General features: G+C 45.7%; 1 protein-coding gene across 4 annotated transcripts in view; it reads right to left on the bottom strand.

Moving 5' to 3' along the window:
- DIS3L2 (DIS3 like 3'-5' exoribonuclease 2) overlaps nucleotides 1-19,104 on the bottom strand; it is a 350,540-nt gene that overhangs the window by 123,016 nt on the left and 208,420 nt on the right. For all 4 annotated transcript variants that reach the window (XM_045481713.1, XM_045481715.1, XM_045481716.1 and 1 more), the window contains one exon: nucleotides 14,315-14,394. In XM_045481713.1, coding sequence (XP_045337669.1) covers nucleotides 14,315-14,394 — 80 coding nt within the window. The remainder of the gene's footprint in view (nucleotides 1-14,314; nucleotides 14,395-19,104) is intronic.

Here is a 19,104-nt window from a genome sequence, read left to right as displayed (position 1 = left end):
TTAGTCCTCTCTGGGATGGGTGCTGTGGGTGCAGCAGGAGAAGCAGCAGATCAGGTCCCCTACCAGATGGCCTACTGTGGCCTCCGTGAGGATGCAGAGGTTATACCGCCACTACGGGGCACTGATAAGACAGGTCTCACACTGGGGCTTGCAGAGCAAGGCCTGGGCATATTCTTCCCTAAAGGGAGTGAACGTCCCGAATGATACGGTTCACGGGAAGGGGCAAGTCCTCAGAGGGGAAATGCAGAATGAAAGAAGGAAGCCCAAGGCCTCTTTCTAGAACCACTTAGGTCAAGACTTTCAAAGGGCAGCTGTTGAGGTGTGAGTGCCTGGATGATGCTCACAGTGTGGGGACAGGTCGGGACCCAGGTGGACAAGCCACTTCCTGATGCTTTGTGTTACTCTCTGCCGGTCTTCCTTTAGCTGTCTTCTGACCTTCAGGAAAGTCCTGTTGAAAAGTTATAGTCCAGTTTCAGTTGTGCTTGAGGTACTAAGCAAAGAATTATGGGAACCATACTAGGACCAAAGTGGTAATGAGTTCTGTCAGCTCTTCAAGTCGGTGAGCAGAGGGAATAGTGATTAGGAATAAGGAAGTGGATGTCCAAGGGGTGAATATCCATGTGGTCCGGCTGTCTCCCCATCTGAGAATCCTGCCCCTACTGCTAACCTTGGGGACTCTGAGTTTCTTTTATGAGAGAAGCAGTTTCGTTTTTGCTGGTCCCTTGGTAGTAAAGGCTTTCAAGCAATTCTTGGCTCTCCGGTGGGTCGCCTGTAGGTCAGTATGGCCACATTTCAGAGTTAGGGAGCTCCTCGATGGCATGAGGAAAGTAGTCAGGGTAGAAACCCTTAACTGCTCCGTAAGGGAGCATTATGTATTCTGTGTGGAAGGTAAGTAAACTCAGCCTTGAGGAGGTAGGTAACTCACTATTCCATCAAGCATTAATAGGAAGCATAACATCAGGTATATTCTGATTTATGCCATTCATCTGAGAAGGTACTGAAAATTTTCGAATGTATTGCGTTTTTAAGTTAAAAGTGTTTCTGTATTTATTTCTCATTTAATTGCACTGTAATCCAAGAAATAATGTGTATGATACCAATGACTCTTAAAAACATGTGTAGCACAAAGTCATTTTTCACATTTTCTGTGTGCTTGATAGCAATGTGTAATCTTCACTTGTGGGTCCAGTATTCTAGATATGGTTATTAGAGCTAGCCTGTTAAATGTGCTATTCAAATTTTCTATAGTTTGAATGAATTTCTGGTCTGTTTGAACTATTATTTCCTGGGGAAGGTCTATTAAATTAACTCACTATGAAGCTGAATTTATGAATTTCTTCTTGTATTTTGGTCAACTGTTATTTTATATATTTTGAAGCTATATTATTTAGCAAAATATATTGAGACATATTTTCCCAATGAAGTGATCCTTCTAATCATCATTTAGTGACTCTCTTTACATTTAGTAATGTCTTCTATCTGAAAATCTATTTACCAAATATTAATAAAAAATACACTACCTCTTTTTTAATAATTTATTTTTTATTATTTTTTAATGTTTATTTTTGAAAGAGAAAGAGAGAGAGAGAGAGACAGAGCATGAGTGGGGGAGGGGCAGAGAGAGAGGGAGACACAGAATCCGAAACAGGCTCCAGGCTCCGAGCTGTCAGCACAGAGTCTAACATGGGGCTCGAACTCACTAGTTGTGAGATCGTGACCTGAGCTGAACTCGGACACGTAACTGACTGAGCCACCCAGGCGTCCTGTAATCTCTCTTTTGCTTAGTATGTTACTGGTATCACTTTTCCCACCTTTTTACATGTAATCTTTGTGACTTCATGTTGATTTATCCACTCTAAAAGTCTTTGCTTTTTAACTAGGGAGTAAAATTTGATGTGCTTATTAATTTGGCACCTTCATATGTGCTTTTTATTTGTCCTGCTTCCATTTTTTTCCTCCTGTCATGTCTTCTTTTAGATTGAAGTGTTTTTGTTTTTCTCCTTCCATTGGCCTCACTCTACTGGCAGGGAAGTTATTTACTGTATTTTTACTATTATTTAAAAGACATTTGAAATGTTTATGAATATGAACACTATAAATACAGTACATATGATATATAAAATATAAAATAATGGAGAAGCTGAATATTAAAAATCATATGTTTATATGTTTCAAACATATGTAATTCTGTTCCAAAGTTAATCCTAACACACCAAATTTTTTTCAAATATTAATGGGTTTTGGAAAAAGACCCTTGGCTTGACAATTAATAGCACTCTAATACTAGAAAAATGAAAATAAGCTCTAAGAGCCATGTTTGGGATTTTGTGTCTATTTTTTTAAGATTTTCACTTTGGCACGGCCTAAAGTAAAAATAGGAACTTCTCTTATTCAAGCAAATGAATTCTGCTTTTCACTATGACATGCATGAAAGGCACAGCAGAGTCTGGCTACTCATTTTGTGTATTTCTTAGAGGAGTAGAGGGGGCTTCTATTGTTACAACTACAGCAGACAATTCTCACATTTGGTTCAGTACTTGTACCCACAGTATATGTTCAGATGCTATGTCATCTTACACCTTCCCTTTATCTAAAACATTTGTGAAGATAATCTTTATAGGCTCTCCTTTTCTAATACAAGCACTTAAAGTTATAAAAATTTTCCTCTAAAAAAGCTAAAATTGCTTTAGCTGCATCTTTGCATGTTTCTTCACTTTTATATAAACTTACATTTACTAGAACTTTCTCTTTGACGAATCTTTAAAGCCTTGGTCAAGGGTTATTTCCTCCAGGAAGCATATGCTTTTTTTTTTTTTCAATGTTTTATTATTAAGAGAGAGCGCAAGCGGGGGAAGGACAGAGAGAGAAAGAGAGAGAAAGAGAGAGAGAGAGAGAGAGAGAGAGAGAGAAGATCCAAAGCAGGCTAACAGCAGCAAGCCCAAAGCGGGGCTTGAACTCATGAACTGCAAGTTTATGACCTGAGTCGAAGTCGGACACTGAACAGACTGAGCCACCCAGGTGCCCCCAGAATATTCTTATGATTCTTTCTGCCTGGCTTCTAGAAACGCTGTCTACCTGGTACCATGCTAAACTAAGCACCTGGCTTGGAATTTTATGGACAATGCAGACAGTGTTGATTCAGGCCCTGAGCAAACTGTCTGGGTCACAGGCATCAGAAGATACCATTAGGTTAGCTACTTTAGCACACATATTCTTCTTTGGTTATCTGCTCTTGGCCAGCTTACCCATTAATTTTTAAAAGATGCATTGTTTAAAGAGTTTTAATGAAGAAGGGTTTTTCAGGCTATCCATTCTACAATCTGACTAAAAATGTAAGTGATATGCAAATATTGTATATATACCTGCGTGTGCATTTTTCTGAAAAGAGAGTCTGTTGCTATCATGAGATTCTCAAAGGCACCTGTGACCCTAAAGAGATTAAAATCACTGCCATATGTTCTGTTTCAGCCTTACGCAAACTAAAATAGCAGATTTTATCTGATGTTTCACAGATCTCAAAGCAAGAGGAAATTCTGCAGATAAATTCTGCATTTCGTTTTCAAAATGTCACCTGATTTCTATGTTCTGGTATTACCTCAGTGTTATCTCCATATACCAATGGAAACTCTGAGTGTTCCCAAGAGAGTGGCATTAAAAACAAACTTATTTCCAATGTCTCAATATACCATTAAGACTTAACTGATACCAACTTTCTGTTTCACCAAATTGATGGATGAACATATTGCCACTGCAGATGTACTTGGTTGTTAAAAAGCCTTTTCTTTTTATTTATTTTAAATTTTATGTTTATTTATTATTGAGAGATAGGAAGAGACCGAGTGTGAGCAGCGGAGGGGCAGAGAGAGGGAGACACAGATTCTGAAGCAGGCTCCAGGTTCTGAGCTGTCAGCACAGAGCCCAACGCAGGGCTCGAACTCACAGACTGCGAGATCATGACCTAAGTCAAAGTCGGGTGCTTAACTGACTGAGCCATACAGGCACCCCAAAGAGCCTTTTCTTAACTAGCAAGCCTGTTTGCCAATAGAATTAAAGAAAAACAAATTCTGGCTTTTGTGTCACAAACTTTTTTTCTGTTTGTTTGCTTGTTTACTATCATGTTAAGGTTCATTCAGGAAGTTAATTTTATCAGGAAGTTAGTACTCAAATTTGGAAGTGGCCAGGATACAGACTGGAGAGAGACAGAGAGAAATGACAAAATAACACCACGAAACAAGTTGCTGTGAAGCCTGTAGGCATGAAATGAGAGAGCAGAGTGGGCCACGCAGGAGACTCACACAAGAGGAGATGAGGAAGTGAGCCTCACATACGCCAATCCACAGAGCTGGGGGAACAAATATCACGAACACAAGATGTAATTCAGTGATCTCACAGCACCACTGAGACGTGATGAGAAGGACTGAAAGACTTGATTGTGATGGGAGAAAGATACACCTAATTCCAAAGAAACAGACTTGTTTTTTTTTTTTTTTAATTTTTTTTTTTTCAAAGTTTTTATTTATTTTTGGGACAGAGAGAGACAGAGCATGAACGGGGGAGGAGCAGAGAGAGAGGGAGACACAGAATCGGAAACAGGCTCCAGGCTCTGAGCCATCAGCCCAGAGCCCGACGCGGGGCTCGAACTCACGGACCGCGAGATCGTGACCTGGCTGAAGTCGGACGCTTAACCGACTGCGCCACCCAGGCGCCCCGAAACAGACTTGTTTTAAGAGAGCGTGTGGAGGGGTGCCTGGGTGGCGCAGTCGGTTAAGCGTCCGACTTCAGCCAGGTCACGATCTCGCGGTCCGTGAGTTCGAGCCCCGCGTCGGGCTCTGGGCTGATGGCTCAGAGCCTGGAGCCTGTTTCCGATTCTGTGTCTCCCTCTCTCTCTGCTCCTCCCCCGTTCATGCTCTGTCTCTCTCTGTCCCAAAAATAAACGTTGAAAAAAAAAAAAAAAAAAAGAGAGCATGTGGAGTTGGCTTATATGTCAGCATATAAGCCCATGGGCAACCCACAAACCTAAGGGCAGATGCGTACTGAAAATAAAAAGGGCAAGGTAACAAATAGAAAAAGCACACGGAAAGTATAAGACAGGTTGCCTGGTTAGATTGATGAGATGGAATATAGGAAATCATGCATGATACTCTGGATATAGAGATATCAAGGAATGCCCTGCTCTTAGGAAACAAGCAAAAAGGGGAATTAAATCCAGAGATGCTGATGTTTATGGCTGCATGAAAGACATGAAGAAAATGTGCTAACAGGATAGGAACAATTCATTTCGCCAGGAAGAAAGAAAAGAAAGGAAAGTTCTATCTTGCTGTTGGAGTCCAACACAGAAGTAGGCAGGAAGGCCAGGCATTCTACGTAGAGGGCAAAGGGCAGGCTCAGAGGCTGTGGTTATGCAGAGCCTGGAGTGGCCAGCTATTACTAGGGGTGGGTGTGTGCCTGCATGTATGTGCACGCATGTGTGTGGGCGTGGTGTGCACATGCATGTTGGGAGGTGGGGAAGGTGGGAGAGGAAGTGCTGGTGACTGATCTTAAAGAACTTGGATAATAAAGCTCTACTAAAAATAGTGAGGAGATTTTCAAACAGAAAAGCAATCTGATCTGGTTCTGTGTGTACGTAATAGAAAAGATACCTGGGTGGAAGGTGGAAGATAGACAGGGAGGCGGGAAGGAAATTATTGAAAAGGCTGTGACAACAGTGCTGAGAAGAAGGGGAATCAAGTGTGATTCCGGGATTCCTTCAAAAAAAAAAACGTTGGTTGACCAGGTGGCAGGTGATGTCTTTATAAAAGGAGGGGACAGAGAAGGAACAGGTTCAGAGGAGAAGCAAGGTCCTAGCAGCCTTGTCCTGGTGCCTGTCATGCTCACCCTCCCAGCAAAACCCCTGATTTGGACCACTGCAACTTCTCCCTCACCTAGGGGGCTGAGGATTACTGAAGAAAATCACCTGGACCTGGTAGCATTCCAACTCAGCATTCCTGAAGAGTGCTCCCGAAAGCTCTGTGCAACGGGATCCTGGTCAGCTCCCTCCCGCACCCTTTTCTCTGTCCCCACCCCCCCGGACCCCCCAACCCCTTCCCTGCACCCCACCCCCGGCCCTCAGTAGGTGTTCCACTTCCTCTCCCTGTTAAAAGGGATCTTATCAGGTGTAAAGGAGCAAGTGCCTGAGTCCTCTTGGTCTCAAAGGAAGGGGTGTTCATTATCCATGTCTTGGCCTCACTCTGCACTTACACTCTGAATCACTCCCGCCTTCTTCTTCAAGGCCTTGAAAAATAATCAACTCATCTCTTTCCTATGTTTTCCATTTTTCCTTCTCCAAAGTCTCTTATCTCCCAATACAGAGACATCTTAAAAATCAATTCCATCTTAAAAGCAATGAAAAAGCCTCCTCTGATCGTGTCCTCCCTGCCTCTCGTACCTTTCACAGCCAAGCTTCCCCAAGAAAGCAATCGCCATTCCTGTTTTGCACTCTGTCCTCCACCACCCACAGCCTGGCTTCCCCTCCTGGAAGCCACTGACAGTAGAGTAGTTTCACCAAGGTCATCAACAGTATCCTACTTGCCAAGCCCAAAGACGTTTACAGTTCTCTTCTATGTGGCTTTCCTGCATCCTTTGTGACTCTCTGCCATTTAGCCCACTCTGCCTGTCTCCTCTCCCTTCCCTGTTTGCCTCCAATCCCCACAGCCTCATCCGGGGGGGTTTTCTGTTGGGCCTCTCTCCCAGGGCTCAGGCTGGTCTTCCTCTCAGTCTGACTTCTCCTGGGTCACCTGTCCCAGGGCCACACACTGAAGGCTCCCAGATCCCATCTCCAGCCTTAACCCTGTTCCTTATCCCCTGGGTATTTCTACCCGGATGTCTCCCAGGGACTGCAAACTCAGCCTGTGCTGATCAGAACTCATGGTCTTTCCCCCCAAAACCAGCTCCCCTCAATATTTCCTACTGAAGGGCATTACAGTCCACCCAGTGCCGACGCCCAAGCCAGAAGCTTAGATGACATTCTAGATTCTTCTCTTACCTCCACTATCAAAAGTTTATTAACTCATCCATTCATTCACTCAACAAACATCTGCATGTGTGCCGACTATGTGGCACCCAGTGCTCTGGGCACTGAGGGGTCAGCAGTGAACAAAACAACGTCCTTGCTCTCATAAAGATTTCCATCCAGTGGGGCAGACCCACACAAACGTCTTAAAGACAATCAGAAGGCAGTGGTGTAGATGAGACTGGTGACAAGGGTGGTCAGGAAGGGGCTCCCTGAGATGACATCTGAGCAGAACCTAAGAGCCGGGAAGGAACTGGAGAAGAGGGATTTGGAGAACAGCCGGGCACATCTGAGGGACAACAAAGAGGCCATGTGGCTGGCCTGTGGGGAGCAATGTCAGAGGATTAGAGTTAGTGGTCAGTCAGAGTAAAGCCCTGGGTTTGCATCCTTACTGCGATGGGAGCCTCGGAGGGAGTGAAGCAGGGAATGACCTTGATGGGATGGACGTTTTGTAAAGACTGCCTTGACTTCAATACATGGGAAGAAAAGGGCAGACTTGGGAGACCAGTTAAGATGCTCCTGCAGTTGCCCAGACCCCGAGCCCTGCCCTGATCTCCCTTCCTGGCTAATGCCTCCCTCCAGTTCTGGCTGCACAGCCTTTACCGTGGTTGGGCACTCTCCACCTCTTACCTAGACCATTTCAATGCCATTGCTCTAATCCAGCCTCCTCACTGCCGCCAGAGTGATCTCTCCAACCTGCAAGTTGGATCCTGACTCTCTCCCGCTTAAGACTCTTTGCTCACCATTGCCCTCAGGACAAAACTCCTTCCCAGAGCCTGCAAGCCCCTTTCCCGACTACCTCACAGACTCCTCCCATCCCACCATGTTCCGGCCACACTGACTTTTGGGTTCCTTTCAAGACCAAAGTCTTTGTGCCTCAGAGCCTCCACATATTCCATTCCCTTAGCCTGAAATGTTCTTTCTCCCCATTCTTCAACTGGGCTTACCCCCGTTTATTCTCAAGCGTCGGTTAAAATGTTTCTGTCTGTCCCCCACCCCGCTCCCACATCCAAACTATGGTCATTCCCACATTTACTTATTCCATTTTACTTGATATTAACCTAGAGACGACAGGAAGCTGGGTCAAGTGTTTTCCGCTATTGTATATCTAGCTGGGTCCTTGATCTTATTTCTTGAATGACAGATGCTGTTGCTCTCCAAGTTAAAATGCTGTCTTCTCCACAAAATCTAAACTTTCCAGCAGGGCCTGCAAAGGAATTCATGGTCTCCTCCCTGCTTTATCCACAACTATCACCTCACCCGAACCTCACGCTCCCAGTATTTCAAGCGCTGTGTAGTTCCCTCTAGAACACCATGCTTTTGTCACCTGGGGCTTTGCATACACTCTTCCCTCTGCCTGGAAGGCCATTCCCCTCAAGCGCCTGCAAACACCCGCAAAGATTCACTGAGCGCCTATGCTGAGCCTGGCGTCTGTGGCAGTGAATGGTGGGCAGACAGACAGAACCAAGATTAGTAAATCAATAGTGGGTGATGAGTGGTGGGGAAAGAGATCAAGTAGGAAAGGAGAGGGAGTGGAGGCAGGGTGAATAAGGCAAGGGAGGGCCTTACTGAGAAAGCGACCAGTCAAATCTCGAGTCAGCCACATAGCTCTCCTGGGAAACAGGGCTGTACACGAAGGGGCCGCAAATGCAAGGACAAGGAGCATGGGGTGGAGGAGAATGGCCTGGAAGCTATGCAGACTCTCGGGAGGAGAGAGACTGAGAAAGGAAGGCTAAAGAAAGTACCTGGACAAAAGTAGTCCAAACATTAGAACCAAGAGCAAGCAGGGCTTTCTGAATCCAAAGAAAAGAGGGTTTCAAGAAGGAAGAACAAAGAGGTGCACAGATTTGGGGGGACCTGAGGTCAGGGACAACCTATTGTGTTGAACTTCCTGAAGCCATGTTGCAAAGGGAAGGAAGTGAGAAAGTAGCAGCAGCCAGTTCCGAAGATTCTTTCAAGATGTCCTGATGGACACACGCAGGTGAAAGTTCCTGAGGTGGAGCAGAGCTGAGGAAAGGTTTTGTAGGATGAAGGAGACTGAAGTTTGTATAGAGAGAGGAGGAAGCCAGACCAAAGAGAAATGTAAAGGGCTGGGGTGAGTGAGTGGTGGGGTAAGATATGCCCAGAAGGGAGAGCAGAGCCTGGGAGCACGGGGGGCGGGGGTCCAGCCTGGTTGCTGGGATTCACCCAGACGTTCACTCACAAGCTCCAGGACTTCCATGCTCTCTGTTCCTTCCCAGAGGCAGAGCCAGAGACGTCCTGTCAGCAGTTTGCCGTCTAAAATGACTACCACCCATTGTATTGGTCAGATTCTCTGGTCTAAGCCTGGAATACAGTGGTACAGTGTCTCCAGCTCCTTCTTCCTCACTGCCTCCGAAGGCACTCGTTGTAACAAGAAACTCTCAGCAGGTGACAAATAGAACCACACGGGAAGTTACTGAGTTTAGGAATCCTATGAAATTCTCACAGGCTTTGCTTCTAGTCTCTTCTTCCCATTCCCTGAGACACCGCTCCCTACTCCTTCCTCCTCAGAGAAGGGAAAGCCATGCAACCAGGAAGGCAGCAGAGGCAAACCAGGCCAGAAGACTGGCGCCCCCTACAGCAAAGTAAGTAACCTGCATTCCTGAGACCTCTCAGGCTGGATGACTTCTGTTTATCTGAGCATTTTCTTACACCTGGACAGTAGGTCGGATCCTCTTTCTTTGAGTCAGATGGCTGCACTCTGTGGGGACAGGAAACGTGAGCAGTTGGTTGAATAGAGGGGTGTGCTCCTTGGGCGGGGATTTCATGGTTCAGCGAAGAAAGCAGAAAGGGGAGAGATGGGTGAGAGGGATGTGACTATGGGTATCCAGCCCAGGCATTCCCTCCAGACTTCCGCTAAGTTGTGGTTAAGGTGTAAACTCCTCAGAAAGCCTCAAGGAGGAATGGGTTTGTTTGTTTGTTTGTTTGTTCTTATTCATTCATCCATTCACTCATTCCCCCCCCCCCCCCAGTGGTTTCTGGTATATTGAGAGTTGTGCAACTACCACCCATCTAATTTCAGAACATTTTCATCACCCCAAAAAGAACCCTCACACCCATTAGCAGTCATTCCCCATTCCCCCCCTTTCCCCAGCCCAAATCCTTCATGTTTAAGGCCTTCCTAGCACGATCCTGCCACGTCTAAAGGCAGAGCGCTCATTAGAGAATAAAACATTGGAAAAAGCAGCTGTGAGAGAGGCAGTGAACATCAATTTTCTGCAGGATCTGGTGGGAGCCTGAGTCAGCTAAGCTGAGTAAAGGTCCTGCCTAACAATTTCCTCTTGAGACTAAAGCAAAGCGAGAAGGCTTGTCTCACTGAAGAGAACAGGTGCCTGTTCCTCTGGACTTGGGTCAGCCCAGGAAGAAGCAACTGGCTGGGAGAGTCACCGTGCCCTGATGGCCATGGAGAAGTCTGGATAGAGGCTGCCATGTACCTCAGACCTCATCAAGGCAGAAGTGACTCCATGACATGGGAAACAGGCTCAAGCTTTAAAAGCTACAGCACATGGAAGAATATATATATATTATATATTATCATATATTTATTTATATATAATGTATAAATATATACATATATTTATATATATATATATTTGTACCCCACGTCCTCTGAAAAGGTTGCTTAGCTGAGAAGTTGTGAAGCAGATATACAAGACAGCTGCTATCTAGTGCCTCGGGCGTGGTCACATGACAGACAAGACTTGTTCTCTGGACTCCAATAGGTACGGATGGGACCCAAGGAAAGAAAACTGTTGGAAGACAGCAATATTCCAGCTCATTACAGGGAAGGGTTTCCTAACAGTCATGCAATCTGAAGGCCAAATGGGCTGCCGGCAAGGTAGAGCATTAAAAGGCAATCTGGATATTCAATAAGTGGATGCTGTGGAGGTAATCTGAAAAACAGAGGGTGATGTGACAACTGTGGCATTCCCGCACTTGAGTGGTGAGGTCAACTGTGAGGTGTGTTGCAAGTGATCTGTTCCAGTAATAAAACGAGGGAGGGTGTGATTTGCTGTCTTCAGATTCTGGGTTATCACTATACTGCCACTCTCATTCACTTGCGTTATTCAGTATTTTCTCGAGCAAAAGTGAATTGCTCTGCGTTAAAGTTAGTGCGCTGGGTGACGCCCGGGGAATGTTCCACTCAAATGTATTTGTAGGCTCCCGGAGGTGGGGAGTTCGCAGGCTAGATGACGGGAGAATCCCTTCCAGAGCGGAGATTTCTTGAGGGTAGGGGGCACCCCTCATCAGCCTGCCAGCATAACCCTCACATACCGGAGAGCAGGTGTCACTGCCTTTCCGCAGAATTTATCTGCAGACTGTGGGGTCTAAGTCTCGCACCTATAGGAGACACTGGTAACAAGTCCTGAGGGGACATCGGAATTCTACAGAATGGGACAGTGAGGACTAAATTGAGTTGCATCTGTCGGCAGGTTTTATTTGCACAGAACAGTCATTCAGATGATTTCAATAGGACCAAAGGAAAGTCTGGCCTCGATACTTTCTTTAAATAAAAATGGTTATAGATGATGTAAATATGGCCAGAAAACATTATTTGCTTCTTGAAACATTAAACATTTTTTCCTCTAAGCAAAAATTGACATGAACTGGTAACTAACGGAACCTGAACTTAGCCAACCTCACCCCAATCCAAACTGGAATTGACTTTCAGTTTTCATCTCCCTGGATAAATAGCTTTGGCAGAAACCATTGTCACAAAGGCCAACTGTAGAAGTGCCACCATAAAAACGCTTGACTGACCAACCCTCGCCTTTTCAGATTCTTCTCTGACTCCTTTTCCATGTCCTTTTTCTGCTGCTCTGCCAAATGACCACATGTTAATTACTCCTCTGGAATGCGAGAATAACTAAGCAGATACAAGGTATCTGATCACCTGGTGCAGTGTGCTACTGGGCAGCCTGTGATTTCTGGCACCTCATAATTTTTTTTTATTACAAAAATTTTTTCATTATAAAACTATTATTACCACATTATAAAAGCTTGGAAACCAGAGAAAAGACCAAAAAACACTTATGATCCCATTATTATCCTTAAAAAATTGCTGTTTGCACTTTGGTGTGTTGTCTACTTTTCTTCAGGGCTCTCTGTGTATGTGGTTATAGGGCTTATTTGTACCCTGCCTCCTCTGGAGAAGGATGTGCAGCAGCTTAGGTAAATGGGCATCACCAGACAGACAACTCCACGTAGACACAACCTCTCCTTAACCAGCTCGTCCTCCTGACGTCCTGGTTTCTAACTTGTAATTTTCAGTTCCCCATCATCCAGGTTGCAACTTTTGTTCCCTCTCGGACTCCTCTCCCTCAACCCCCGTGTCCGTTTGCATTGATTCTCCTGTCATTCGCCCTTTCTCACATCTGCCCTCCCCACCCTCCTTCACACTGCCACCAACCCCAGTCCAATTTATCACCCATTTCCCTAAGCGATTACAACGCTTCTCTGCCGCTACTTCCCCTCCTCTTCCTTCGTCTTGTACGGTTGAATTATTTTCCTTATTTTGACTGCTCTCCTTGAACAAGAGACTGAAAACAACTGGTTTTCGGTGGTCTGACAAAGAACATTCTCTGGTTGGAAATTTATAAACACGTACAATTTGTCCCCAGTCTACTCTTCCTGCCCTGTCTTCTACCAATTCCCTACGTGAAATCTGTGCTGCTAATCAGCTGCCCTAGACAGGAGACGTAGTAGGTGGTAGGTAGAGTGAGCAGGGCAGGACACGTGCTTGCTCCCTGGTATCCGTGTGAGGAGAATACCATCCAGGCCAGCCAAGACGCACTAACGGGCATTGGACCTATCCTTGTGCCATTAACGACCATAAAGGGGACACAATAAAGGAAACGACTGTTTCCAAGCATGAGGCTACAAACAGAGCAGGGCTGCGAACCTGGAGAGAAGAGAAATACAGAGGTGAGGTCTATTGTCACCTGGCTTCCTGCTTCCTGGGGGCACTTTTCACACTGGAGTTCAGGGGAGTGGACTCACAGAGAGCGATACGTTCAAGCCTTTGCACTTAGCAAATATTGCTCAGAAGATGAGAAACCAACCCAGTATGTGTTTTTTTTCAGTAGGCTGCTTACATTCTGGATTTTAAAAGTGTATCATTGCTCTAAAACTTCTATGGGGACTTTTCTCTTTTTAATGTTGTATCTTTCTTTCCGCTTTTTTTTTAGTTGAAAATACTGAGCAATCTTGCCTAGAGTTTCAAGGAGGACTCCCACTAAAAGACGATAAAAGCATTTTTAGGTAATGATGTTTTCTGTCTCTCAGCCTTCTTTCTACTAATCTTCACAGCCTACACTAGTAGAGAAGACATCACACACTGAGCCTATGGAGTTTTGCGTTAATGAACTACACGAACACCTCTGCAACGTTTTAAAAGACTAGGCTGCTGGGCCATCAATACTTTGCAGCAGACTGAAACTACAAGGGTGGATACCCATCATCGGCAAGCCGTCAAAGCCCGTGATAGTGCCAAAGCCGTATCCAAGAATGACTAAAGCCAAAGCAGTCACCTAGACACCATCCTAGAGAGGGCCCAGGAGTAACTCAAGACTATAACTAGCACGTGGTGGGGGAGGGGACATTGGAGCGGGCGTGATAGGGTTTGCTCTTCTCATACCCTACACATCTTCCCTTCTGCCCTACTGTAGTTGTCCAAGACCACTGGCCTCAAATCCCACTCTTCCTGCTCAGCTCCAGCCCAAAAGAATGCTCAAGGAGCCCCTACCAGCTGCCTTTCACAATCTGCTGTGACGATGACCTGCCGGGTCTCGAGGGCATTGTCAGGGACGGCGCTCCTGCTACCTGCTGCCGATTCGCCTTTGGAGGATACTCCCACATCATCCCAACCTGTTGGTAAATTCAGGTAAAGAACCCAATGCGTCTCCTAAGCAGAGCTTAAGGGCTTTCTTCTTTAACACGCTACACCCAAACTGGAACCTCCTGAGGGGCCAAGGCCTGGAAGTCATTCTTCTGTCCTCACTGCTGCCTCCGCTGAGGCCCAGAAGGATCCCAGCGAGAGGACCCTTCTCGTGCTCACCCTCATCAAAGTCACCACAGGAACACAATCTTTAGGTCTCATGCTGTGTAGGCTCAGGGGCAAGTTCAGGAACAAAGCAAACCCAACCCTGCACATTACACAGCCTGGGAAGTACGAGGCGGCCAGACTGACCACAAAGGCATGCAGACTGCCCGCTACCCAGAAAGGTCTAGAAATTTCCATCCTACCGTCAGCAAGCGGCTTGCAGGAGAGGGCATCATCGAGGTCGCGGGCAGTAGATGGGTCAATGGTGAAGATACAGTCTTTCCTGGGAAAGATTGAAGATATAATTAGCGATGCGGCAAATACCAGAGTCTTTACCCCACCGTACTCGAGTTTTAAAGAACAGTTACTTTGCTAACGTGCAAATGGTAGCAAAGGGACGAGTAACTTCTGCCGTGGCTCTCCGAGAAGGGGATCTTTAGTCTACAGTGAGACAGGGGAGAGACAAATGGGGGAAGCCACCAAGACTCCATCCTGTCTCTAAGGGTCTTCTTCCTCTCTGTCAACTGGCACCTACTGTTCCTTAGTCCTGAGCAAGAAAGGTGTGAGCAGGGAGACTGAGGTGGCTTCCACGGACGAGGCTTCCCAGAAGAGTTTTCTGACACGAGGAGCAAGGCCCTTCGGTAAATTCCTCTCCGGTGGTAGTTCTTACTTTGGCCGCCCTCTTCCTCAGCGGCTAGTGGGAACCTGTCCTTGGGAGGATGACTCACTGTTCCTTCTTCTATCTCCACCCAAGTGGGATTTGCCACAGTACAAATCACCTGACTTGTGACACAGGGGACGGGACCTGAGAAGAAGTTTTACAAAAAAAACTTGGGCCCATACAGTTAGCCATAATACAACTATACTTGGAATTGGCCCTAAATCAGTTGGTTTTCACGGAATCATCGTACACTGCACCCAAGCTCACAGAATCCAGTATGGCCTCTGTCCACTTATCTTCGCACGGCCCCCGATGCACTTCTCACTCTTAATCTGTCAAGTGCTGGGACGTTCTCATTTTGCTTTCGTTTCCCACCTAACATGCCGTGCCCAGCTCACCAGTCTGACCATGTAAATACCCACGGTTGGAGCAGCCTGTCCTGAGTTCTCCCCGCCTCCTGCCTTCCCTCCCCCCGGGGCACTGGCCCGGGGGCTGGGGTACAGGAAGTACCCGCCCCTCCCACAAGGCTCTCTAGCTGGCGCCCTCTGCTGTCTCTGGACTCTTCCCACGCTCTGCCCTCGCGTCCTCTAGTACTAGCAGGGCTGCTGTGTGCCGGTCTCTTCCGGAGGCATCAGCACTAGCGACGGGAGCATCCTCTACCCACCACAATGAGACCGGCTGGGGTGGCAGAGACCTCTTTCCTCCGGTCGGTCGCTCCTCTGCTCAAAATGTCCTCAAAGCCCTGAGAGGCTGCAAAGCTGGCTCTGGGGGCTGGCCTGCGAAGTTCTCAGGGCCTTCCTTCCTCCGTCCCCTTCTTGCTCTTTTTCCTCACGGCTGACCACGCTCACAGCCCACGGTGATCCCTCCCACCGCTCAGCTCACCCCGCAGCAGCTTGATTCTAGGCCACTATTGATTGTAACAGGCACCAGCAATTCAGCAGCACGTTTTTAGGGAAACAAAAAACCCCCACCATATTAACATTGATTTTAATGTATTTTGGGATTTGAGAAATGTCAAAATGTTTAAGAGAGAGAGAGAGAGAGAGAGAGAGAGAGAGAGACTCTTAAAAATAATATACAGATAGCCAAGATGTGGTATAGCTATACAAGGGAATAACTACTACTTAGCAATGAAAAGGAACAAATTATTCGTACGTGTAGTAACTTGAAGAATCTCAAAGTTACTATGCTAAGTTCAAAACGCCATTCTCATGAGTTTATATGATATGTAATTCCATTTCTAGGACACTGTCACAACGACAAAATTATATGACAGCAGATCAGTGGTTGCCAGGGGCTGGGAGTACTTGTTCCGGGGGAACAGAGCTTTCTGGTATCTTGACTGTCACGGTGATTATGTGAATCCATACAGGGCTTAAAATTCATATAAACGCACAACAAATAAAGGCCAACTTTACTGTTCATTAATTCAAAAATTAAAAATTTTGAGTATGACTTTTGAATCAAGGAAAGAATATGCCTTATTAATAAAGTTGATGAGCAGGTGCTAGAATTACTCATTATTTCCCCTGTATACTTGTCCACATTTTTCAAAATTTTCACTGCAACTATTATTTTTATAAACAGAAAAAATCAGCACTGTAATCTCCAATCAAAAAAATGCATATATAATACTGCTTATAAAGATGTTTAGCAATCCTGTAGACTCGTATTGCAAAATACAGTCAATAACTTAAAAATTATGCATCAGGTAAAACCATGAACTCACTGGTAACTAAGAGAAGAGGGTGGGGAGAGGTGAGTGCCACTCAGGTAGAAGGAACTAGAGCATTGAGAGCACAGTCCCAGGAAGAGTGGCTTATCGGGACATCGACTCTCCTCACTAAATAGTTCAAGGAGAAGTGCACACCGCGGCGGGGCAGGGGGGCGGTGGTGGTGGGATATAAATGTGGAGGTCTCAGGATACAAAGAAATAATTTCTGTTCCACCATATAAAAGATGGACGTATGGCACAGTGCCAGATGAAAAGACAAACACCAGCTATCCTCTGGAAAGTGAGCTCCCTGAAGGCCATGTTCCAGGGCTATACAGAGGCTGTAACTCACAAGCGTTTGTTGAATGGATGCATACTTGCTAACAAGAAGAGACAGGGAGGTGAAATTAATCCTGACACCAAAGTAATGGGCTCCAAATTGGCAAGGATCTTGAACTTGCATCACAAGGTAAAGAAGAAACTGTCTGTTTGCTGTTCCTTTTGTATCCCCCATAAAAGTTAGCGAAATGCTTTATATATACACTGAGTACTCAATAAATACTTGCGGAACTGAAAGTAAAATGTCAGACTTGGAGGCGGGAATTTTTTTTTTTTTTTTTCAACATTTATTTATTTTTGGGACAGAGAGAGACAGAGCATGAACGGGGGAGGGGCAGAGAGAGAGGGAGACACAGAATCGGAAGCAGGCTCCAGGCTCTGAGCCATCAGCCCAGAGCCCGACGCGGGGCTCGAACTCACGGACCGCGAGATCGTGACCTGGCTGAAGTCGGACGCTTAACCGACTGCGCCACCCAGGCGCCCCAAGGCGGGAATATTTTGATCCTCCTTCCTTAATGACATCATAAGAAGCTGAAAGAATGTCCCTCTGGTCAGAAATCAAAAAGAACACTGTTAGCTTCGTGGGGGCCACAGTTTACTGGTTTACTTCGACTGCTGAAAAGGAAGTGATGTTTTCTTAAAATTAAATGTCTCACAGTGTTTTGACTTTTTTTTCAGTGAATGAATGAATAATGCCCCCTAAAACATTTCAGTGTCAAACTGATGCAGGCATATACGACAGAGTAAAATTTTAGGGCTTCAACTGTAATTTGTAAATGTCTTGTTTAAGAGGACCCACTAACTGTTTCTGAGAGAAATCTTAGAATAGCCTGTAAACACTCAAACCAACTCTCTACTGCTGTTTTATTATTTTTTTTAATCTGCTCCTAAACCAGAAACATAAAAGTCTAAATTAAAACAACTCTGAGGAACAGTGGTCAGGAAGGCTTGCTGGAAAGACATACCACCCTAACATTATCCTTGATCATGGGACAGCAAACTATAGCCACAGACCAAAAAGAGCCTGCCACCTGGTTTTTGAATGATCTGTGAGATAAGAATGGTTTGTGCATTTTTAAATGGTTCGGGGGGGGGGAACCCCAAAAGAATATTATTTCATGACATGGGAAAATTGTATGAAGTTCAAATTTCAGCATCCATAAGTGAAGCTTTACTGGAACATAGCCACGCTTTTTGGATACAATGGCAGAGCTGAGTAGTTATGTCAAAGACTGTATATTCAACATCACTACCTGGCTCTTAACAGAAAGTTTGCTGACCCCTATTTTGGATCAATGTTCCCCAGTGTGCCAACTACAGTTTTTTTTTGTTTGTCTGTTTGTTTGTTTTTTTTAATTTTTTTTTTCTTCAACGTTTATTTATTTTTGGGACAGAGAGAGACAGAGCATGAACGGGGGAGGGGCAGAGAGAGAGGGAGACACAGAATCGGAAACAGGCTCCAGGCTCTGAGCCATCAGCCCAGAGCCCGACGCGGGGCTCGAACTCACGGACCGCGAGATCGTGACCTGGCTGAAGTCGGACGCTTAACCGACTGCGCCACCCAGGCGCCCCTGCTTGTCTGTTTAAAGGTCTGATGGTTAAATCAGTTTGGGGAATGCTGGGCCAATTTCTTAATTGCGGGACTTCTTAGAGCATTCAATATGCCGCTGTCACATAGTTCTTGTCACGTCTATGTGGTCTGGGCTTTTTTTTTTTTTTTTTCTTTTTTTGGTGGGAGATCATCTCCCAGATCTGACATCTTCCTCAGGAGACTACCCTTTGAGAAGTGATGAACTGCATGCCGCACAGGCCTCCAGAGGAGTCCTTGCCCCAGATGGAGCCTTGTCACCAGGCCTACCCCAAGGGCCATGGCAAGAAGTCAACAAAATGGCTATGCTACTCACTGCAGGGAAGCTGATGAGGGCCTTGTCCATCCGAACACGTGGCCCCTTTTATGAGTGCTTTTGGGGGAAGTTTATATGCGGCAAGGACCCACTCCTCCCCTCCTGAGCTAATGGTTTGTTTGTATTTTACAGACGTGAATTTTATCCTCTTAAGTTTCCCTCTTTGCTTGGGCTGCTAGGAGACCCAGGAAACTATGGTGACTTGCCTCAAAAGGATCTTATTTATAGTCTGAACTTTGTGAACTAAGCTTTCTCCTGGCTGCGACTAATTATCCCACTTATATATTCCTTTTGCCTTGTATCCGAACTAAAAAAAAATTAACTACATTATATGTGTACCTGTTAGGTACCTTAAGTCACTTCTTTTAAAAAAGC

Source organism: Leopardus geoffroyi, chromosome C1 (assembly GCF_018350155.1).
Source record: "Leopardus geoffroyi isolate Oge1 chromosome C1, O.geoffroyi_Oge1_pat1.0, whole genome shotgun sequence".
In the NCBI taxonomy this organism is placed as follows: domain Eukaryota; kingdom Metazoa; phylum Chordata; class Mammalia; order Carnivora; family Felidae; genus Leopardus; species Leopardus geoffroyi.
Note: the sequence above shows the minus strand (reverse complement) of the source record. Positions and strands in the feature narration are given on the sequence as shown.